This window comes from Vidua chalybeata, chromosome 20 (assembly GCF_026979565.1).
Source record: "Vidua chalybeata isolate OUT-0048 chromosome 20, bVidCha1 merged haplotype, whole genome shotgun sequence".
Lineage (NCBI taxonomy): Eukaryota > Metazoa > Chordata > Aves > Passeriformes > Viduidae > Vidua > Vidua chalybeata.
In genome coordinates, this window is record NC_071549.1 from 3,644,833 (window position 1) to 3,668,180 (window position 23,348).

General features: G+C 45.0%; 2 protein-coding genes across 3 annotated transcripts in view; one reads left to right on the forward strand and one right to left on the reverse strand.

Moving 5' to 3' along the window:
• Nucleotides 1-2,431: 2,431 nt before the first annotated feature.
• On the reverse strand, nucleotides 2,432-13,930 carry EIF4H (eukaryotic translation initiation factor 4H). 2 transcript variants are annotated; one of them, XM_053961092.1, is made up of 7 exons: nucleotides 13,826-13,930; nucleotides 8,354-8,535; nucleotides 7,367-7,431; nucleotides 7,159-7,258; nucleotides 6,426-6,491; nucleotides 4,418-4,576; nucleotides 2,432-4,297 (listed from the first exon to the last, which is right to left on the reverse strand). In XM_053961092.1, the coding sequence occupies exons 1-7, from the start codon at nucleotides 13,882-13,884 to the stop codon at nucleotides 4,161-4,163; spliced, it is 768 nt and encodes a 255-aa protein (XP_053817067.1). In that variant the 5' UTR covers nucleotides 13,885-13,930; the 3' UTR covers nucleotides 2,432-4,160. The 2 variants fall into 2 exon arrangements, with proteins under 2 accessions (XP_053817067.1, XP_053817068.1); XM_053961093.1 differs by lacking the exon at nucleotides 6,426-6,491.
• Nucleotides 13,931-15,605: 1,675 nt separating this feature from the next.
• The window catches only part of MYBBP1A (MYB binding protein 1a), a 56,906-nt gene continuing 49,163 nt past the window's right edge, over nucleotides 15,606-23,348 (forward strand). The window contains exons 1-9 of the mRNA XM_053961561.1: nucleotides 15,606-15,949; nucleotides 16,131-16,226; nucleotides 17,091-17,174; nucleotides 17,567-17,641; nucleotides 18,061-18,168; nucleotides 18,999-19,189; nucleotides 19,477-19,644; nucleotides 19,830-19,947; nucleotides 22,436-22,725. Of these exons, the coding sequence (XP_053817536.1) occupies nucleotides 15,623-15,949; nucleotides 16,131-16,226; nucleotides 17,091-17,174; nucleotides 17,567-17,641; nucleotides 18,061-18,168; nucleotides 18,999-19,189; nucleotides 19,477-19,644; nucleotides 19,830-19,947; nucleotides 22,436-22,725 (1,457 nt within the window). The 5' untranslated portion in view covers nucleotides 15,606-15,622. The remainder of the gene's footprint in view (nucleotides 15,950-16,130; nucleotides 16,227-17,090; nucleotides 17,175-17,566; nucleotides 17,642-18,060; nucleotides 18,169-18,998; nucleotides 19,190-19,476; nucleotides 19,645-19,829; nucleotides 19,948-22,435; nucleotides 22,726-23,348) is intronic.

Genomic DNA, 23,348 nt, shown 5'->3' on the forward strand with positions numbered 1-23,348 from the left:
CTGGCACAGAAAACCTGTGACAATGTCTTGGAGCCAACCTGACACACAGAGCTTGTGTCCAAAACACACCCAGGGGAACAGGGGGTTTCCAGCAAAGCCACTCTGAACAGATTTGTCCAAAGCAGGCAGCAGGACAAGGGCTGCTCTGCAAGCTGCAACACGCCAGCACTCTAGTTGAAGAGGTTGCACATATATTCCAAAATTTGCTGGCTTTAGTATTAAATCTTTCCTATTGCAATATTACAGGATTTGCTCTGAAATTCTCAGTTTTATCATCTTTCCTGAAGGCAAGTCAGCAGCCAGTACTACAGGTAGCAAATGCTTCTACTAGACTATGTACTAAAGTCAGGATTGAAACTATAACAGTGTTCTTAAGTTAGAAGTATCAGTATCATCCAAGACTGCCCTGGGACAGCAAGCTTGGCCACAGTCATCATCAGCCATGGGACACCTGGAGAATTTCAGAAATTCAGCCAGCACTGAAGATTTATAGCAGACTGGTGAGCAAGTTGTTGCTGCTTTAGGAAGGCCAGTAAGCCACACTCAAGGACATGACTTTAATGTGACTCTACCATCACCATCCCATTATTTGAGTGTGTGAACACTCCTCCACCTCTTTCTCCAGCCACCAGAACAACCTTGACAGCTACAAGCACAAAGAGCCCTCTCAGAAGTGGCTCCAGGTTTACACAGCCCAGCGAGTGGGCAACACACCCGTGCCAGCACTTGGTGCTGCCCTGAGGACTGGGATGAGCTCTCCCAAGGCCATTCCTGGACTCCGGAGTTCAGTGGGGGTTATTTTTTGGTGGTTGACAGCAGAGCTTTGCAGCACATTAAATGCTACTGTCCACTGCTGCAGTGTCCAACAGCTCTTCCAGACTCCCACCTTCCCCACTTGCTGGAGTAACATTGCAAAGCACTCCCTACAGTAGCAAAGCAAACTCTGTTCCACTTCCAAAACCTGCCTGGTGCCTTCCTGCCTTCAGTTTTGTTTATTTTTCTAAGTTTAAGCTGGAAGAAAGCACTGCACAGCTACCAGAAATAACTCAGAGAGAACATGAATAGCCACAGAGTGAATGATCCATTTGCTACACTGCTGGTACCTCCTCAGTCTGGGCTTTGCCATGCCAGGCTTAGTTTAAGCAGCAGGTAAAGTTAAGCATCAGAGGTTAAACCTCAACTGCTTTTCCTGGTAGGATGGGAAGAAAATAATCTTGCTTCCTCCTACAAAACTTAAATGCCACATCCATATATTAAATATATTGTGTTAACTGTTGACAAAAGCTGGTTAGATAAGCTTCTGTATAGGAAAATGTTCATCCACTGAATTTTTGAAGGAAAGAATGAAAAAGAATTGGAGGAATCTGACCCTGAGCCACATAGGAAACAGTGTGGAAACCAGACAATGCATATGAAAAATACCTTTAAAAAAAAGACACAATGATTTTGGGATCAGGCTGCATTCACTAGTGGGGAACCCTTAACCAAACCAGTATTAGCAGATACAAAAAAAGACATCTAGAACTAAGATGACCCATTTGCCACCTCTCTCACTCATCAGGGCTCCTTTTCTCCATGAGTGATGAAATCCAGCAGCGTCAGATTGACAGAGCAGCTGTGTATAAGTGTGGCAAGAGCTGCAGCAGACCTACTCTCACCCAGCCCTACTTTTCCACACTCCTCAGGATGACACACAGGACAGCCAGGTGCTGGCCCACCCAGCTCCAGTGCAGGACTGGGACTCTGCTCAAGCTGTGGTAAGAGCAGGTCTAAAGAGAGGGTGGACTGAGTAGCTGGAAGCAGGAACACTTCCCATCCTTTCAGGCTATGGAAAGCAGTAAAACCAGCAGGGAGGTCAGAGCTCATTTCCTCAATAAAAACATGGCTCTACCTCTTTCAACTTCCCCTGCAGTACATACAGCTACAGCCACAGGGCAGCAGCCTCCTGCCTTAACCATGATGCCTACGGGAAACAGGTCAGTTGGAAAATTCTGGAGGAAGTTGGCAGAACAGCAGCAGTTGATCCATTTACTGTCTCAGCACAAAGCCCACATGACACTGCTCAGCACTCACACTGGAAGGACACATCCTGCCTGCTGCCAGCCACAGGGCAGCAGCATCCACCTGGAGGAGCAGAGCCTGATCAGCTGCAAGACCTGCAAGCTGCAGGAATTCCAAATCCCACCTGGCAGCCTTAGCAATGCACTCAAGTGACACTGAAGTCACAGGACAAAGAAGCTGGGCTCATTTCCACCCATAATTAATTTTTACTTCAGTGTTCCAGCACTCTTTAGATTAGATTCCTCCCCTTTATCTTTTCCTCTTTCCCCCCTTATTTTGTATCAGAATGGAACAAATTAACACAAAATTTGAAAACTGAGGAGGGGGGGGAAACATGGTAGAGTAGACTCAAATAAAGACCAATGTTAAATATTACTTAATGTTTTCTTTTATTTAAAAGATCATTCACAAAATACCATATCCATAAATTTATTTTGTTATGAAGCAGAATGTGCTAAGTGTTTGGAATTCTTTTTTTTTTTCTCCTTTGTTTTTACATTTAAAAGTCAATTGTCTTGACTAGAAGTGAGTTTTTATATGGGAATTTGTTCTTAAAATCTTTTCCACATTGAAGATGTAAATAGATCAATTATTGGTTTGGAATACAACCACACAAATGCATGTCTGTCTTAAATTAAGTATTAGTGTTAGACAAATGGTTCTTATCTCAGAAGCAGATTAAGTGAAAGGCAGAAAGAAGGAAAGAGTAGTTCTGTAAATTGCTGGGACTCTGACTTACAATGGGAACCTTAGTGAAGAAATGCATCACTAGCAGTGGTGCTGGTAGTGGGGCAGCCGTGCTTCCAACCTCCTCTTCTAAGTACTCTGGGGTGCTGGCTGGTTTATCTGAAGGCTCTCAGCACTGGCAATATGGGCCCAAGCTTTTCCCACACACTGGACATGTCCAATCTTCAGTGTGGTAGAACCAGGTTTTGGATTAAAACTTAATGATTTCTCCTTTTGCTTCAGCCTCCCCTCCCTCCTCCCACACAACACTGACAAGAAACATTTCAAGGGAAGAGAGGTGTAGTAACGAGATAGTTTTTACCCAAACTTCTACATGAGAATCTATAGCAGAAAGATTTCTAATCTGCCCATTTTCAAGGTATTCTGAAAGCTGAGGTCCTAAAATTGTACCCCACTGGGCAAAGAAACACAGGGAATAGTGACGATCAAATACTGCATGGCAAAGTATACACTCCTTCAACAAAAATAAAAAAGTCAATTTTATTTGTAGAAACTTCATTTAAAAATTTACCAAACATGTAAAACCCAAAAAAGTAAGCAGAAAGAGCCAGTGAGCAGTTGTGCTCAAACAGGCATGGCTTTGCAGCACTAACCTTGAGCTCAGAGTTGTAGTAGCATCATACCATATGGAAGTCAAGAGCCAGCAGGAAGAGGCTGCTGGCAGAGGCTTTATCCATACTGATTCCACCAGCTATTCACCAGGCTTGTCAGGCAAGGCATCCATTAAATTGATTCTTCCTGGCAACCCATGTGAAAGGGCAGCTGCCCCCCTTAGTTTAATAAGGGGCTCTGCTGTGAACAGTGACTATCACCAATTCTCATAAATGGTATTTCACTACTTGGTTAGAACTGTAAGTTTCTGTTCAACTCATCTGAACTCTTCAGTTTTCCTCTTCAGAGCCACAGCAATACAGAACGAGACATGCAAGTCAGAAGAGGAACGCTGAGGAAGTAAAAGGAAACAATACAGGGAAATAACTAAGTCTAACCTGTGCTTCTAAAGTAAAACAAACCCAGAAAGGAAGAAGTGAAGCAGCACTTTTGTCCAGAGACCTCCACACTTGTGGAAGCAGCCACACTGCCTTATCTACTGGCAACTGTGCTGCTTGGAAGGAAACAGAAGAGGGAAACTCAGCACAAAGCAGGCACTAGATACAGCAAAGCCAAGAACGTACTAAAAACCACTTGTTAACAGCTGACATGCATTCACAAGCTCTGTGTTTTCGGTTTCAAAGAGGACAAATACCAGATGGCAGGAATGGTAAACTGCAGGGTTGACATTCCAGCAGAGCTAGTCACTCTGTACTGTCTTGCTTTTTCTCCCGCCTCCCCATTCCCTCTCAACCCCAAACTCAGTCGTGTTCTTTTACTACTTCCTCCCGGGGCTTGGCTCCTCCAAAGATCGCAGAGTTTGGATTGGCTACTTGATTGAGGGGAGTATCGACTGTTCGAGGTTTGAGCTGGAGTCGGGGTCGCTGTGCTCTTTCCTCTGAAAGGAAAAACATTCCACTTGTGATATCTGCCTGGGAAGGGCAAGAGCTTTAGCCTGACAAAGAAACCAGAGTCTCCTTTGTGGAGGAAGGCCAAACCACACACAGTAGGAGTTTACCTTCTGTTGGCTCTCTGAAGTCCATGGAAGACCCACGAAGGGGAGGCCCATCTCTGAAGCGACCAGTGCCACCACTTCCCATGGAGGCACCTGGTGGTCGCCGGTCTCCAGGGCGGGTTCCTCTACCCCGACCTCCCAAGAAGTCATCATCTTTGAATCCTGAAGATGGAAGACAGTGAATTTAAAGAGCATCTTTTGCAATGTATTTCATCTAGATTTATCTGGATGACTGGAAAACCTTGCTAGTCACCGCTGTCAGTCCAAGGTGATGCACTGAGAGCCTTTGTCTGCAGACAGATTGTTTCACAGAGCTCTAGCACCTTCTGGAGGCGTTGTTCGAGTTCCATTTGAAACCAAGTATACTATGCCAAGTTCAGAAAGTGCTTTATCCTCTTAGAGGCTTATTAGAGTGTTGGAGAGTGGGTCAAGTGAGTTTAAAATGTTTAAAAGTGAACCTTGGCTGAAACTTGAATTTGTTAACATCATTAGCTGAGTTGAGAGACAGCACTACAAGTACTCAGAGTACCTCCATAGCCAGATCATCACACTGGCTACAGCCTTAGCATGAAATAGGCAGAAGCAAATTAGAAAATAGCTAGGGAGTAGTGAAATACACTTATAAAACAGAGTAAAACCCCAGGGCTGTTTAGCTGTACTATAAACTGACCAGTCATTTACTAAATTAATTAAAGGGGTGGGGGGAAAAAAATAAATCAGACTTTAAACTGACTGCATTTCTTCAGTTTATGTATCACAAAAAAAAAGTAAATCAAGAACTATTTGTCACTGACCAGAGTTCCAGTCTGTACCAGTGACTACCCTTGAGTATCTCTCCAAGCCCTCACTGCATTTCAGTGGGAGGAGGACACTTCAGGCTATCAGCATACAGAAAGGGAATACACTCAGATTTTCAGAAGCTGCCTGGAAGAGAAAGTTGTTTGGTTCCCAACTGAGATTTGCCTTTCCACTTCAGTATTTGGCAGAGTTGCAGAGCTGTCCCTTACTTACTTCAGTGCCAAACAAGCCATCTTTAAGGACTTGATCTAGAGCAAGGCTGTACAACCTGAGAAGAAAAGCTTCCATAGCAGCTAAGACTGAAATGCTGAACTTTTGGCTCACAAATCACTCATCCAGCATTTAACAGGCTGAAATGCATCCACATTTGGAGAAGCTGCCAAAGAAGGTACGAAGCTGTGACACAGAATGCTTAGCTCCAAAGGCAGGTTAAGCGCAGCACTGCAGCAAGCTCCTCTCTCCAGCAGCATGCTCCAGTCCATGCTGGGGGCAAGGGCACACTTTGCTTCTCCTACATCGTTCATTCCACTCACGCAGAGACCAGACATTGCAAAGTTGTACTTGCCAACATCTCTCCATCAGAAAATGGACCAAACCCATGAGTTCAGAGGACAAAAGCAATTGTGTTAATGGCACCCTGCATTCTAATAGCTGGAACTGACTGGAAGTTAAGAGCAAATCCAGTGGCTCCATCACTACCTTCCACTCAGCAAGCTCAGTCACTTGCTGCACCTGCGTTACCAAAACGGGTCTAAAAGTTCAGCAACATTTTGCATTTACAAGTGCTTTGGAACACTAATCTGGACTTTGGAGAAGTCAGTTACTTCAGGAATACACATATAATGACATGACATCTCCTTGAGAAGATGAAAGCCTCTGCTTTGACAGACTATCAGCCTTCCTACATTATCTGTTTCTGCTACTATTCAGAATTTTACTTCGTTGTATGCTTGAGAAATGCTTAAATCAGAAACCCATAGGCTACACCTGGACAAGAATTCTGTCATTTACGGTTGTTTCATATAATTTTCTATTGAGACACTTTCCTCTCAAGGCAATGGAAGACTGCCCATGAGGAATCCCACCACAGCTGCAGGATGTCTAAGCTGGTACATACAGTAGATTCAATCAAACCAGTAATGGTGGCAAATGAAAATGAGAACATTTCAGTGCCTTTTAGGCTTCCTATCTGTATAAGTGTTAATACTGATACCAGAATTGAAGTCATCTCTGGAATCCCATCCACCTCCTCTGGATTCTCTGGAACCTCCTCCCATTCCTAGGAAAAAAGCCACAATTGTGTTCAAGTCTGAAGCTGTGGGAAAGACTGAGCAAGGGAATACCAAACCAATGTTTCAGTCCTTCAATATTCAAAGTTACGCTGCTGGAAAATCCTTTTCTTTCGGTACTACCAAGTTCCATTGCACAGGAACAAACAGTCAGTTTAAGTTAATCAAGAATAAGTGGCCAGAAAAGTTTCTTTAGTACACATTCAATGGAAACCTCTGGTGAGTCCAGTTCAACCAACCTTCAACTACAGGCAAGAATGTTTTTACACTGGAACAAGAGACACACTCCAAAAGAAGCACTTGTCTACATGTGCTTACTCACTTTTCATACATCATCATAAAATAGTAGCAGATCAGACTGTTGGGCTTATGATTGTCCTCTGCAAAACACAACACATTATTAGGGGTATTGGTCTCACTTCCTGGGTTAGGAGTGACAACACATCCAGCCTTTGGACACAAAGCACAGCTAAAATTTCAGACACCTCAGGAGCGGCAGCAGCAGCTGGTTAGAAACATACATATTTACATATAAAATTTCACCTTTCAATATAATCTTCACGTTCACTTGCATGCCTTGTCTTAGCATTAGTCAGCACCAGAAGCCATAACTACAACCATCATATTTAAGAAACTACTTAGGAAAATGGAAGTCACCTCTGTCATCAGGCCCACCACCTTTTCTGAAGCCAAAGCCACCTTTATCCTGTTTCCTGCCTTCTGCTATGTCCACTCGGAGTGATCGGTCACCCAAAAGCTGTTAAATCAAGGGAAGAGTCTGTTCAGGATGTATCATAAGGGCTGCCAAGGAGTTTGAGACTTATGCTTGTCTTTAATTTTACAAATTAATTGCAAGTGTACTTACTGCACCATCGTATGTAAGAGCTTCCTTGAGTGACTCCACCTCATCGAACTCTACGTAACAAAATCCTGTAAGAAACAAATCTCAAGTTAATAGCACTTTAAAAGGCCTTTGTAAGAGGCTACTCCTTCCTGCATGCCTGCTAATAGCTTCCCTCTCTTTTAAACATGAGTTGTGATGGGCACATGCAAGATGCACATGGTTTAGGAACTCATAATCATCAACAATGAACACATTTACCTGCACCTGTTAATGATGGGGCAAATCCTGAAACAGAACTCTGGGCACTCTGTGAATACCAAGAGCCTAATTCCCTTTTCCACAGAGTTCTCATTATAGATTAGATCTGACCTATGCCTTCAGACAGTTATTCAGCTGAATATTGACATTTCATTCCTAGAGTTTTTCAACAACAAATTGAAATACTTATGTGGTCAGCAATGTGATTTTGTGTAATCACATCATTTAGTGGATTTACTCCTTTTCAAAGGCCCTGTTTTCCAAGGTAAGTCTTTTCGCCCCATAAAGTAACTTATAAATATAGTCCATTTCCTCCAAACAATACCCATAGCAATTGAATTTGCATCCTTTAAAGCAACTGCCTGAATGGGTTATCTACTTGCTTTTTCTCCCTGCCTACTAAAAAAAGACAGAGCTGAAGCAATGGAAGTCTTCTGATGTAAAGGAATTACTTAATACTTAAGGTCATAGGATTTAAGTGGGTCAGCTCTGGTAGAATTCATAGACAAGGTTTGAGAAAGTTCTTGTATGTCAGGGCAAATATTGACTCCTCACTCAGGTTACTCTGTATCTCACAATAATGAAACAATGACTCTCACTCAAATGATACACTTACATATTAGTGAATAAAAAAACCTGCATAAGTCAACATAAAAGCAGAAAGCTGTGCTTTAGACTGAAATTCCCTTTTAAAGTGACTTTCTTTCCTACTAATTTTTCATCTACCACCAAACACCTCTGAAAACTCACCTTTAAATTTGTCTGTTTCCTTGTCTCTGACTAGTCGTACGCTCCTTATGCTGAGATCCTTGAAAATGGCATCTATGTCTCCTTGGACAGTGTTGAAGGGCAGATTTCCCACATATGCTGTGAAAGGGGGTTCTGTTGGCAGCTCTTTATTTCTGCGGGAACCAAGGCCACCACCACGAGACCTGTTGGAAAAAGCACAGTTCCTCTGGACCTGTCTCCCAGCACAGCCAGTGCAGTCCATTGCAGAGCTCAGATGCTCTCTTTAGCTGCAAGTCCATTTTCCCACAGCTTTGGTTAGTTTTTCTATCCTTTACCTTGTACCTGCCACCCGAACTGCTGGTCAGCTCCTTTCCACTATTACCTAATGCAGTACTTCAGTGAGAAACTGAATACATTACCAGGTGAATTCATTAAAGAAGTGGTGAATTAACTTCTTAACCCACAATTCATTAAGGAAAGCAACATAAGGTTACCTCTAAGGTCCCTTATTCAAAAACATTACCTCTAAAAAAATTTTAGAATCAATTTTAAGAATAATTTATGGCAATGAATAAATACTTGTATGGCACAGGTTTGACAACTTATCTGGAAATCATGCTGGTTCCAATGCTTTTAACTAAAGAGTATATTACCAACATCCACTCCACAATCATCCAAATTATCTCAGCAACATTTAGCTTAAGACAAACACTTTCCCCTTTAAATCTGAAACTGTGGCCATAACTGCTGGATATCTGGACTGGAATGCTTTGAACACAAAATAAATTTGGTTGAACAACGGGTTCTGAGGCAGAAAAAAATCACGTGCTCCCTGGATGCTTACTTCTTTTGTCTAGTAAATTACAGAGGTAAACTGGGTGGTCTTTTCCTGTCTTGTCCCTCAGTACCAGTTAAACTCTTGGCACTGCATGCTGAGAAACTAAATTGTACCAGCTAAATTCTTTACTGTACTAATGTAACACATCTGTGTGAACTTCATGAGGAGCCCAATCTTCAATAGCCAACTTGGAATTTCTGTACAGAGAGCAAGGTATGTACAAGGCAACCTGAAGTCAAAGCTCCTAGACTTGTACAGGACTGGTTCCAACACCATTTGTCCCACATAAGCAACCTCTGACCTTTACCTGAAATATCTACTCACTACTCTGTCCATCTTCCCTTTATCACCTTCCTTCTACTGGGCTTTGCTTGTGTCTGTTCCTTTTCCCTGAGGCTTCCCGTGCATTTAAAACCACGATGGAACACAAGCTGTACCAAAGTAGGATCTGCCAATCTGACATGGACCAATTAAATAGCTGCAGAGTCCTTCCTAAAATCCAGAAGGTCAAATAATTTTATCATTTCCTTTTATTCTGGCTGGTTGCATGCAGTCAAAAACTTCATTGGGCAAGCAAGGTACTTAACAGTAATTTTTTTCATTGAAGAATAAATATTTTACTAGTAATGAATCAGATAATGCATTAAGATTGAATAAGATTCCTTAACTCTTCCTAGGTGAGCCTGTCATTTGTGCCTTATTTAGCAGCTCCATGCAAGAATAATTTGTCACCATCACTATCAACATGCTGCTAAATCTACTTGAACCACAATCTACATATCTTTAATTAGCGTCCACCCAGGTTTGCATTTTAGCATTTTTGACAATATTCCTCATCTGCCTTTGTCTCATTAACAAGTCAAAAACATACTGGAGAACTAAAGCTGTAATAGTTTTGAATTACTTTAGTCAGAAGACTGAGTTTTAAGGAGGAACTCAAAGAAAGCTCAGTTGCTATTCTAAATAATCCCATAATACACAGAATCAGTTCCATGCCTTTGTCCTTATTTATAATTTACAGCATTAGGAACAGCTATGAACATACCATACATTTAACTTGCATCCAAAAAAAAAAGAAAATCTGAATGTTTAAGTCCTACAGGAACATCAGAATTGAGTTTCAAAGGAGCATTCTCTCCTTGTACATATTCTCAGGACATTCCCTGAGCTGCCAGTCACCTAAAAACCCACCCTGGAGTTGAGCCCACAGCCAACAAGGTGATCAGGACAACTGCAAAGAGCACTTTGCCAAGCTAGGAATGAGAACAAGGCTGGAAATACAACTTCCATCAGCAACCTCCACTCAGCTCCATTTGAGCCACTTCTAAAACCACACTCTCAATCCCCAAAAGGATTTTCTGTGCTACAGACAAACCTCTTTCTACGACAGTGCACCAGAATTTCATGGGCTGCATGTGTGGAAATCCATGCCCTATTATGCAATCCAGACTGATTTTCAAGTCAGAAAATTAAATATTCTACTTCAATTTGATATTAAGGCTTTAGTTATCAAATCTGTAACTATACCTTTGGTATTTTAGTTTCCATTTGAAGAACAGGAATGTCAATAATAATGAGTTTCAAACCAAGTTTCTTACGGAACTCAGGTATAGCAACAGAAAAAGAAACTGTTTCTGTACTTCCCTACATTTTTTCCAACACTGAAACAGTGAAATAAAAAGGCTGACTTCAGTAATCAAACAATGAGATTGGAAGAAGATTCTCTCATTTGCAATGAAGTAGGACAAAAGTAAAAAAATAATTGAAAACACATCTGAACTAGGCAAACCAGAGTTCTGAATGAATATCTGCATTCCCCACTCTAAACCTCTGCTTAGACACAATTAGGTAATAATAATTATTAGATCATCTTACTGTGTGACTCTGAATGACATGACTTGATTTCCTTCTCAGAAAACCAAAGCAGAAAGCTGAAGAGGAAAGCTTGCTTCCAGCAACACCCCCATAATTAAACTCTGGTGATCTGAGTTAATGACATTGGCCATATTGGGAAGAAAACAACTCAACACCCATTTTGAAGCTACTCTTTTGCAATGTTTAGTTACATCTCCAGAAAAGAGTATCTGCCAGAAGTTCAAAACGAATGATATTTTGAAGCCCAGTATCTGAGTTAAATAGCCTTTCCCTAGAGATCAAAGCTCAGGATTTGCCTTTTGCACAGCACCAAGACAATAGCCTACCCTGGGTTCTGACATTAGAGCTTTTCTGGGGCAGCACAAGGATTAGCAGGATGACAGTGCCAACCCTCCAAGACCACAACACTAAATTCAAACCCAATTTATTCAAGCAACCCAGGACATGTTTGGAGTAAGTATCAGATGTCTTCAGCAAAATGCTTACCCAAGCCTAAAAGTCAGGAGTAATGTTTTAATGCTAGATGGGAAAGACACAGGATCCAAGCTGCCAGAAGCACAAGGACTAACGCCCCATTTTCACTGAACTGTGCAGCACTTCAGCAGGTGAATCTTAACCTTTAGTAGGGTGCCCAGCAGTTCAAGCCACACCTAAATAAACAGCCTAGCAGTGAGTTAGGAGTGGTAAACACTCCCCTTCTTTCAACTCTGACAAGCTCCACAGTTTCAGTTTCTCCTAGGCCTTGGTATACTTACCTACAGGTTTTCCCGTCAAATTTTGGGCTCCAAAATACTTTCTGAAAAGCTTATAGAAAGCCTTTTGTCATTTATGTCAGCATCACATTCTTCACCAGGAATAAAGTGACTTCTGCATCCCCTAATATTATGATTCAGCTTTTAGTCAGTGCATCACTAAACATCTCAGGTGTAGCAAATCCCATCTCATCACACCAGTCATATCTTGATGCTTTTCCACCATTATTTTGATGATTATGAGAAAGATAACTTCCACATGTTAGAACCTGTTGGGCACTGATTTCCCATCTGTCATACTGAAATCCTGTGCTCATTCATTGTGTACACCCAAGGTTATGCAAAATGCAACATCCACAAAAACTACTACACCTCAGCTGAGCTTACACTATTCCTACACTCCTAGAGTGCCTAAAAATGAGCAGAAGCCACTTCAAATTAACATGGGATTCTTTAATCAGAACCTTCAAGAACAGTCATGTTTTCATTACACTTCATGTATTACAGGACTTCATACAATAGACATAGAAACTAAATTGTGAGTTAGCTATTAGTAACTTAATGGTGATAACGATAAATTAGATATCAGTATACACTGGACTCTAATGTTAGTAGTATCTAATGTTTAGAACTGCAGGTACATTAGAATAAGTACATTTCCTTATCTGGAAAGACATCTACTAATTTGCAGGATGCCTCTAGTTTATCAAGCAAGGATCCACATCTTCCCTGGAAGCCAATTTAAGTTCTCTTATAGGAAACTAAATAACATTTTATTACTTCACAGAATATGCCTACACTGACTAGGATACACTGTGCAGCAATATCTGAGTTCATAATGAGTCAAGTATCACTTTAGGCTGCGGGCAAGGCTATTTTGTTACAGAATTTAAAAAAATAACAGAAATGCAAGTGGCTACATCATCTGTTTGCTCTGGGACATCTCTGAGTTAGACACAAAGGGTATCAGTGCATGAAAATGAGCTTGAAAAGCTTAAAGTGTCAAAGTACTTCCAAAGACAAGAAAAACTTACTGCTGTTTTAACTCCAGCAGCTCCTCCCTGCTGCCTAAAGAGTCTGAAACAAAAGCAAGTTATTTATCTAAGAGCAGAAAAGGGCATGAATACTTTTGATCAGGAAATAAACCCTGGAATATTAGATTATACAGTAATACACTTGTGAAGATTTGCTCACAAAGAAGTTTATTCCACAGACTTATGCCTACTGTTTTATTTCAGAGAAACTTGTAACAGCACCAGCCTACAAAAAAATCAATTGTTTGACTGCACCTTCCCAGCTTGATTTAAGACAAACTTCTAATTACGGGTTATTGTCTCTGTAGCTCCTTCCCTAAACAATCTTCAGCAAAGAGACGGAAACAAGCCCGATTCCTCAGGATCAGGGATTTGCAGTCAGCACCCGGAGTCCCGGATAACGCAGGACCGCGGCTCCCGGCGCTACTCGAGCGGAGACACCACAAAACCCTCCCATTTCCTCCCGCCGCAGGCACCACAACGCTGCCCGCTCCCGGGGGCGTCTCGTCCCGCCGGCACAGCGGCCTCCTGCCCTGCTCCAGTCCTTCAGGGACGTTCCCTCCGCCCATCCGCACAAGCTCCTCACGGCCTTCCTTGGCTCTGGCCCAGCACCTCCCTAAATCCCCCCTCCACTCGCCTCCGGGACGGCGGGAACAGCGACACCCTCCTCCTCCCGCCCCTTCCGAGCCGCCCGGCCCTGAATCCTGCGGCGCCGGCCGGAGCAGCGCGGACACGGCCGGGACCCCCCAGGAGCGCAGCCCTCACCCCGCCGCACAAAGCGGGGCCGGCGGAAGGGCACCCCCCGCCCCGGAGTAGGGCGGGCGGGGAGCAGAGCGAGCCCAAACAGTTCCCAGAGGCAGCGCCCCCGTCCCGCAACCCCCGCCCGCCATCCCCGCGGCCGCGCCCCCGCCTCGCCCGGCTGAGGCCACTGCTCCCCGCTACCGTCCCAGCTACGGGGGGGGGAGCCCTGAGTGCTGCCCCCGGCCCCGCTTACCCGCGGCCGCCGCCGAAGCTGCTGTAGGCCCGGTCGTCGTAGGGATCGTAATCCGCCATCGCCGCCGCGGCCTCGTCCCCGTGCGAGCGTGACAGGACCGCGCCCGAGGACCCCGCAACGCTTATATACGGCGGCGCGCGGGCCGGGGCTGCCCCGCGCGGTGCCTGCCTCCAGCTCCCCGCCCCGACGGGGCTGTCCGCGCTGCTGCCTGTCGGGAGGTGCCCCGCGCGGCTCGCTCCCGTGGGCTCTGGGACGGGATCTGCCCGGGGATCCGGTCGATGTCTGCTCTGGGATCTGCGCGGGATTTGCCCGCGGCTCCGCCCGGGGATCTGCTCCGAATCTGCCGGAGGATCTGCATGGGATCTTCCCGTGGATGTGCCCGGTGTCTGTCGGGGATCCCCCCGGGGATCTGCCCGGGCTGCGCTGCGGTGACGCTCCGGTGAGCGTTGGACGCTCCAGTGCTGAGCCAAGGCCAGCCCGCGGCTCTGATTGCCCGAGTATCCCGCTGTCGCTGCGGGCAGGGATCACAGAGCTCATGGAAATGGATCCTGCTCCGGGTGTCACAGTCATCCACAGTGACCACAGGAATGGATCCTGCTCCGGGTCATTCCCTGCACTCCCGCGGGTGTCTGGCAGCAACACGCAGTGTTCACAGGGCTGCTGGAGGATAGTGCTGGATTTTATTGCAAATTATGACAACGGGCTGTACCCGAGAGTTCCACAGTCTCCTTAAAAAATACCATTTGTACCAACTGGTTTGTCTCCTTTTGCCAGGCCATAATTTAATGTTTTCTAATAACACCACACGACAGATTCTCATACGATAACCAACTACGCCCACACCTCGTGTCCCTGATCCTGCGCTGCCGATCCTGGCTCACCCCGCGGGCTTTGCCCCTCTGTCCCCGTCGCCGTCGAGCCCCGCGGAGACAGGATCCAGCCTGGATCCTGGATCCCAGCCTCCTCCAGAGACCCGAACCCGGTGAGGGAAGCCCAGGAGCCCTGGGGGCAGAGGAGGAGTAGGGGGAGTCCTGCGGAGGAGTAGGGCTGGGGGCCAAGGTGCTGAGGGGAGCGGGGCTGTTGCAAAATGTGGAATATGTCAAGATTCTCTTAAGTAGTAATGTTCTTTAATGTAAGATCTTTGCATACTTTCAGCAAAAAAGGAGACCCAACCCGTGGGGAAGGCAGCAGCCAGCATCCCTTACTCAAGGACATTCTGGAACTAATGAGCATTAAGGATGTAGTAAATTCGGATTTTGGCGTACGTCTGTGTATACTTTGCTAACTTAGCAGAAGACTCAAGGTCCGTGTATCCCATAGCTGGTCTATGTTTATTACAATTCTAAAGACTCTGTGAAGACCCTTCCCCTCAGCATGTGGGGAACTTCTACGAGTTAGCTGAGGTTATGCAACTTGTAAATTACCAATCAATCCCGATATATGGCCAGTACTTGGAAAGTTAGCAGCTCTGCACTGAGTCTAAAAAATGGTGTGAAAAGCCCGGTGGGGTGTGCTGGATTTGTGGAACAGCACCGAGCACCGCGGCTCGTGCAACTCTGAACTACCAATCTCTGAAAAAAAATACTAAACTCTGAAAATTCAATGTGTCCATTGAGTGTGTCACGGTCGGCTTGTGTGGCACACCGGGAAAGCAGTCCGATTTTGTGGGATGAGGGGTTGAGGGAGCGCGGTGGGAAGGGCGGCCATGAGGGGAGCGGGGTCTGAGGGGACACGAGTGGGGCCGAGAAGAGCTGCGGGGAGCGGGGCTGAAGGGCCGGGAGGCGCTGAGGCGCGGCCATGAGGGGAGCGGCACTGAGGTACCGGAGGCACGGAGGAGAGCGGCTCCCTCGGCGGCCGAGCCCGTCCCGCGGCGGCCGCGCTGCCCCGGAAGAGGCGGAGCGGGCGGGCGGCCCCACGTGCGGCAGCGGTGGCGGCATGGCGGGGATGGAGCAGATGGAGCAGATGGAACCGCGGGGCGGCGGCGCGGCGGTGACCGACCCCCGCGGGGTGCTGCGGCAGGGCCGCGCCTTCCTCGACTTCTTCTGGGACATCGCTAAGCCGGAGCAGGAGGTGCGGCTGGCGGCCACTGAGAGCCTCCTGCGGCACTTGCGGGAGGGCAAGAAGGTGAGGCGGGGGCCGGAGGGGCGGTGGGTGCGGGCGGGCAGTGGCTCATCACACGGAACATCCCTCCGCTCCCGCTCGGGAACGCGGCAGTGCGGACGGGGCACGGGCCGGGCGCGGGGATCTGGCGGCCGGGCCGCGCTCGGAGCAGCCCGGACACCGCCTAGCTCTGTCTCTCTTGCAGGATGATGAACTCAAGTACACCCTGAAGCGGCTGGTGGAGGGACTGGGAGCCACCCGCGAGGCCGCCCGCCCTGGCTTCAGCTTGGCCTTGGCGCAGGTCGGTGTTTCCCAGCGCGGATCAGAACCGTCGGCAGCCTCTGTCCATGCTTGGGGTCACTTTTGCTGTCTGTGCAAGGCTGGAGGGCTCCCTTCTGGCTGCTCCTGTGTGTACATGGGAGGGAAGGCTCTCAATAACCGTAGTTTTAAATGGTGCTACTCTGCTTTAGAAACTTACAAAGTTATGAACGATACCAATATATATAGTTATGAACTATAGTTATCTTATAGTTATGAATTATACCAATACATTCATACTACACATTCCGGCTTCAAGGACCATCCTTGATTTACAAATTTTGACCAAGTTTTCAATTATTCTTTGTTTAGTACTATTACTTCTTCTTGAAACTGTCTTGCTCTAGGTCTTGGTTGATGTGGGATATCTGCCCTTCCTCTAGACCAGGTTGCTCCAAGTCCCATTCAGCCTTGCCTTGAACATTTTCAGGGATGGGGCAGCCACAGCTTCACTGGGCAACCTGTGCCAGAGCCTCACTGCCCTCACAGGGAATGTTTTCTTTCTAATATCTAACATTAATTGGCCTTCTGTCAATGTGAAGTCATTCCTCCTTTTCCTGGCCCTCTGGGACACCAGAGTCCCTCTGCAGCTCTCTTGGAGCCTCTTTAGGCACTGGGATAAGCTCTAATATCCTCCCTGGAGCCTTCTCCAAGCTGCACAAGCCCAGCTCTCCCAACCTACTTCCTGTTCTATACATCTTTACTGATCTGGTTGTCTTTATTCTAGCCTGATAAAGCAGCACATCTTCTGCTGTGCTGAACAACTCTTCAGCTCTATTTTAGCTTAACCTAAGATAATGTCATGAAATGGAAGCACTGCAAACAGCTATTCCATCTCTCTCCTCAGGTTTTGCAGGCTTTTGAGGAAATTCCACTGTGCAGCATTTTGGAACAGATAAAAGAAAAACACAATCTGGAAAAAGTGAAAAAAGTAAGTTAGCTCATGGGAATGTTTCCCAGCTGATACTTTAAATGAATTATTCTCTATTCTTTGACATCTTGGTGTATAGTGTAGCTTTGGGGTTCGTGTTAAAACAAGTAACTACAATGAAATAACAAATATTTCTAAAAATTACAAGTTGATGACATTGTCATCTGGCCCTGTTTTAGGTGAGATTTGTCAGTGTGATGAAGAGGTACTCTAGGACAGTTCTTAAACATTGTGTAGCAGGTTGCTTTTCAGTATGTTCTCTTCCCATGGTGGGGTGTTCAAAACTGAATTTTCCTGCCATCTTGCTCCACTGATTGTGTAGTTGTGTAGCTGCATGTGAGCTCTAGCCTCTCAGGAAAGTAGATTTTAACCTAATTTTTTTTCCCTTTCAGAAACTTGTGAGAAATGCTGCTTTTGGGAACTTTTTTGGAGTGATGGCTCTATTCCAGTCTGGGCGGCTTGTGAAGGTAACACTGCTGTCAGGTGTGCCAATTCTGCTTCTGGGGCTTCTGATGTGGAAAGAGGATTGATAGAGAAGGGCTGGGTCACTGGGTAATGGATGCAGTGGCACTTGAAGCATCGAGTTCAATTCATTTCTATTGTGTCATCCATGGACTCTTTGTGCCTTTTTAATGTCTATTTCTGAGTAGAATGTAGGAACTGTGTCAAATAGTACAGGAGGCTCCTACCTCTCGTGGAAGGAAGGGATCTGTTGTCATATCCAGCTGGAAAACACAATTTGAGAAAAAACTGAGTGACCAATCAAGAAACAATTGTCTTTCTTATTACAAGTAGGCATAAACATCTGAAGAGTGGATTATTACCTTAGCCTTCAGGTTCATTTCTGATACATGTCCTCTGGTTTTGGCTTATCTTTCCTTCGTAGGACCGGAAAGCTCTGCTGGAGAGCATCCAGCTTCTCCAGCAGCTGACAAATCACCAAACACACCTCAGAGATCTCCCACGCAAAACTCTCATTGACATCACCTCTGAGGTACAGGCACAGCATGCGGGCTTGGGGCTTGGTGGGGAGGGAGGAAGAAAGGGCTTGGCTTTGGGGTCAGATTTTCCTTTAGTTTGTTAATAGCTGGAAGTTACAGAGGGTGTGGAAGAGTGAGTGTAAACTGTGGGAGCTGTCCCTAAATGGCTGTGGGCAGATGCTTGTGTTCTGGGAAGGGTGCTCTGGTTTAGCTTAGTTTGACTTCATTGTGGACAATCCCACAGCCTGTTATTTCCCATTTCACTTCCTTGGATTATATGTTAGACCATGTGCTCCTATGGACAGATGTATGCTGAAAACTCTGAACAGCAAACCAGCTTTTTTATGCACCAAGCCTGGGCCTAAGGTTGAATTTTGGGCTGTTGGGAGTGAAATGATGTACGGACAAAGGAGTAAAAAGCTCTGAATATGTAGTAAAAGAAAAGAGTTTATTTCCTTTTTTTTTTTTTAATGGATATTATTTGTAGACATGAAGACTAGCAGTGTTAATAAGAACAGAGAGTTTCCTTGTCCCTGGGTTGCCCGGCTGTACAGGCAGAGCAGTCAGACAGCAAGAGAACAATTGCAGCTGGAGTCAGTTGACAGAATTACTGTCTGATCACAGCATACTGTCCTACTCCCCATGGTTAAGCACCTGGGACTGTCTGGCAGTCATGAACACATCCATTATTTATTTTTCGTTGTGTCACCATAAAGACTATTTCTAGAGTTTCCAGAGCACTGCAAGCTTTTGGTAAAATGTCCTCCACTGTGCTTACTTCACTGCAAGTTAGTAAAATGCCCTCATATATTTCTTACATGCTCTCACCCTCATTCCCGTCTAGGTACCTGAAGCTGTGTTTGAGGAGGTCCTGTTTGACATCTTGCAAGGTGACCTCTCTTCAGCCTTCACATCTCCAGAGAACCTGCACCTTTTGCTTGTGGGTATGCAGAAATTCCCTGGTGTTCTGAAACCTAAAAAGCTGAAGAAGCTGTTTGGCTCACCTACTGTTGTAAATAAGGAAAATATTTCCAGGTAAGTTTTTAAATAAGGAGGTTTAAATGAACATTATTTTCCACTTGGCTAGCAGTGAGAGAAATGTGGCTGTGATTCTGATTCCTGCTTGCATTTGCCACTGCCGGTGTTGCTAAGGGTTAGGTGTTAATTGTTATGCAGGTTCCCTAGTTATAGTTGTGTCATTTCTCCCAGGGGGCACAGCCTGCAGTTCTCAGGAAGTGTTCTGTCTTTCAGGAGGATGAATTTGGCCTTCAGCAATTCCCTTTCAGGTCAGATCTCTCACATTATTTTATTTCTTCTTCTAGACTTGTAGAGCTTCTGAAAAGTGCTGCCAAGTCTGAGAAGGAAGACAAGAAATTGCCCAGTGTAGTCTTTGATTTGCTACAAGTTGCACTGAAGGAAGGTGCCTTTGAACTCTTCTGGAATGAAGTTGTGGAGAACGGGCTATTGAAGGAGAAATCAGGACCTGTGAGGTTTGTTTTAACATACACTGTTTGTGGTTCCCCATGTTATCCATCTGTTTCTTGACCCAGAGGTTTTGACTTCATCTCCCTGCATGCTCCTGTACTCTGCACCAGCACTTCCTCTCTGTCTTGGCCCTGTGTGTGGATTTACTGCTGTGCTTTAGTCTGAGGGAATGTTCTTTGTTCCCACTCAGTTACATGTGCTACCGATTGCTGGGCAGTGCTCTCCCCTTGCTGTCCATGGAGCAGCTGCAGGTGGTTCTCAAAGGGAAGGTGATGCTGCACTATGGAGAACACGTGGTAGCGACTCAGGTAGGTCTTTGAACAAGCTAAAGGCCATGTCTTGAGCACAAGGAAGTCTCTGCCCCACTTCTAGTTTCAAATCATCTTGTATAAAAAAAGTTGATGTAATTTTAGACCTTGAACTCTAACTAAAAGCAAAGTTGTTGTATGGCCACTGGTTGCAATGGACTGAGTGTAGCCTATGTTTGATTGTCATTGCTTATTTTAAGGGTATGGAAGCTGTTCAGCACTGTCTCACCTGCTTTCATTGCTGCTAGCAGGAAAGCTCTAATGATGGGGGAAGCAGAGGAAGGGCAGCCCTCAGCAAATTGACAGTGTCATGTGTTGTCCTTTAACAGTCCCTTTACTTTTGTGTGTCCAGAAGCTCCTTTTTGTTTATCATTGTGCTGGGTGTCGCATGAACATTGGAAGGCAAAGACAAAAAGGGACAACTCGTGCTTTTGTTTGTTAGTGCTTGTTTCAATAAGCACATCTGAGGTTTAAGCACAATATTTATTTGGAATTGGATTTTTGAGCTCCTCTTTCTCTACTGGGAAGCCAGCAAACAACACAAGCCTGCAATAAACACAGGAAAAGTAAAAGGGGAATACTGATAGAACCAGCTTTTAGCTTGGCTTTTTGTAGTAACACAATCCCAAACCTCCTCATGTGTGCCCAGAAATAGTTGTTGTATCTTGGGAGAGATGGGTCTGTGTGATCATTTTGTTCTGTTATCAGAGCAGCCATAGGTGTGTGGGTTTGCTCTGCAAATACTGCATACCATGGTGCCTCCCTAAATGGACCAGCTTTCTCTAGGATTTACCCAGTGGCTTAGTAATTTTCCTATTTCTTACTATTTGTGCTTGTTGCACAGTAAATTAGGCTGTAATCTTCCATGTGCTTCAATTTTTTTTATTTGGTTCCTGTTGAAATGTACAAGTCCCCTGAAGACAATGAGACTAAATGGAAGAAGCTCCTAATATTGTTGATGATGAGAGAGTAATGATGAAAAGATCTTTGTTTGAATTTGATTCTCGTTTTGGGGTTTGTTTTGTTTCTTGGCATAGGTTGTTTGTTTCAAGAAGTAAATGCTATTACCTTGTAGTTCCTTATGGGATTCTGGTGGTTATTAGAGATGGAGCTAGACAAAGCTGGAGTCTGATATTTACTGGTAGTTATCTTCCTAATTCCACTTTTTTAATCAACAAGGGAGTAAATAAACCTGATTCACTTGAGAGGTGATTGATGAACTCCCTGTTGTCAGCTATTAGCCTGTTTACAGTGTCTTTTCTGGAGTTTTTCTCCCAGTTTTCATATTGATGCATAAGTATTGAGTTCTCCAACAGTGGAAGCAGGAACTTGCTCAGTTGTGTTTTCTATGAGATTTCTTTTGGGGGTATTTATGATATAATTGGATGGATTTGTAGTTAATTACAAGTTTATAGCCCCTTTATTTAAAAGAACAGTATTCCCTAGACTTTTGTTACTCTTTTTGGTCCTGCCAGGTCACTGTATTGAATGTGACAGTAGACCACAGGAGTTGTTTTATTAATTTAAAAAAAGATGTGTTGGACTTTTGGAATGAGACCACCTCTTCAAGATTTCTCCAGTTAAGCATTTATTTTTTTCTGGAAAAAGTTGAATGGGATTAAACATTGTGGGCTGTTAAAAACTGTAAGGGAATGGGCTGCATGGTGGAATGGGACATGTCCTGGTGGTCTCTATGCTGCTGGACAGTGTCCAAGGCCAGCAGCCTGCCACCTGTATGCCTTTTGGACCAGTGACAGGACTGCAGATAAGGCTTGTCACAAAACAGCCACACCTCAGGATATGAGTTTTAGCTTAAACATATCAACTCCCCCTCCTTTCAGAATGCCTCAATGCTTCTGAGACACCAGGGAGAGTAGGTGGCATTTATTCTAAGCCCTATGGGTCAGCGAGCTCCAGGGCTGCTACATGAGACTGGAATTGATGGTGGGGAATTGCCAAAACTAGGGAAACTCTAAGGCAGATGATATGAGGAACATCATGGAACTTTCACCCAAAATAAAGAGTTGATCAGCCTGGGAACTCACTTGCACTGGGCAGCGTGTGATCAATCCTGCTGAACCCTCACTGTTCTGCAAGGTGTGCATTACAGGGTTGATGTTGGTACATGGCAGCATTCTGTGGTTGCTTACAGAGGCTGCCGCTGTGAGAGGACGACAAGAGGTGAAATGGATGACTGACTGTAAGTCTTAGAACAAATATTCAGGCTCGTGACTTTAATTTACTTACTGCAGCCAAATTCTTACATGTGATTTACACTGCAAGTGTTCAAGGCCAGGTTGGATGGGGCTTGGAGCAATCTGATCTAGTGGAAGTTGTCCCTTCAGGCCCATGGCAAAGGGTTGGAATTGAGATGAGCTTTGAGGTCCCTTCCAACCCAGGCCATTCTCTGGTTCTATCATTTTTATTTACAGAGCCATTCAGTCTGAGTGTGAAGTTCCTGACCTGCTTCTTTGACCATGTTTTTCAGTCTCCCCAGGGATTTAAGTTTGCTGCAGAAATGGAGGGATATATAGATACATTTCTGAGTGGCTGCGATGACCCAGAGAGGCAACTGGCTGTGATGATGGGCTTCTCTACCCTTACCAATCAAGGGAGGCCAGTGTTGCTGAGTGCTTCCAGGGTAGTCAGACACCTGCAGGCAGTGGCCTTGCAAAAATACATCTCCTGGCTCAAAGACATGTTCCTCAGGCCAGACTTGGACTGTTGTTTAGACTTCTCAAGTAACCGGCAAAAACAGAACCGGCAAAACGCAGACATGTGAGTACATGGGTATTGCACCTTCCTCTCAACATTTGCTGCTTCCCTCGCCATGAGTGGACTATTGTTTATTTCCTCTGTTTCAGAACGTTTAGCCCCAGCATCTGACTCTTTCACTGGGGTAAAATTCAATTCTGCAAATTCTGCAACCATATTGAGAACCAGCCAGCCCCCCCAAAGCAGACTGGATCACCAAAAGAGCCTTTTTTCTTCTGTTTCTAGTCCTGACAATTGCTTTGGAGAATATGTCTGGTGGTTTCCTCTTTCACTACAGCTCCTCAGGTCTTTGTAGGAATTGTGCCTCTCTTTTATCTGTGTGTTAGCCACGCTGGCATTCAGGCTAGGTTGTGTGTTACCTGGCACCTGTAAACCTCACTCTACTGACTGCTGCACTTCTTGAAGTGGTTTTTGCTCATCTGCAGACTCTCTGTGGGGTAAATAAATCGCCTTTTGCATAGTAAAAAGCAAACTTGAGAAGATTATATATCTTTTTTTGTACCTGTTGCTTTGTTACTACATAACTTTGCTGGTTTTAGTGTAAAGCCTCTAAATATCTGAAAGTCACCTCTTGATGCAGTGGATTGTGCAGTGTGTATTTATGTTGGGTTAGTGTTCAAACTGCT

Coding starts and splice junctions, on each gene's coding strand:
- EIF4H (XM_053961092.1), bottom strand. CDS start 13,884: ATGGCGGATTACGATCCCTACGACGACCGGGCCTACAGCAGCTTCGGC. Junction 7,259..7,366: donor CTCTTACATACGATGGTGCA/GTAAGTACACTT, acceptor TTGATTTAACAG/CTTTTGGGTGACCGATCACT. Junction 4,577..6,425: donor CAGAGATGACTTCAATTCTG/GTATCAGTATTA, acceptor TTCCATCTTCAG/GATTCAAAGATGATGACTTC.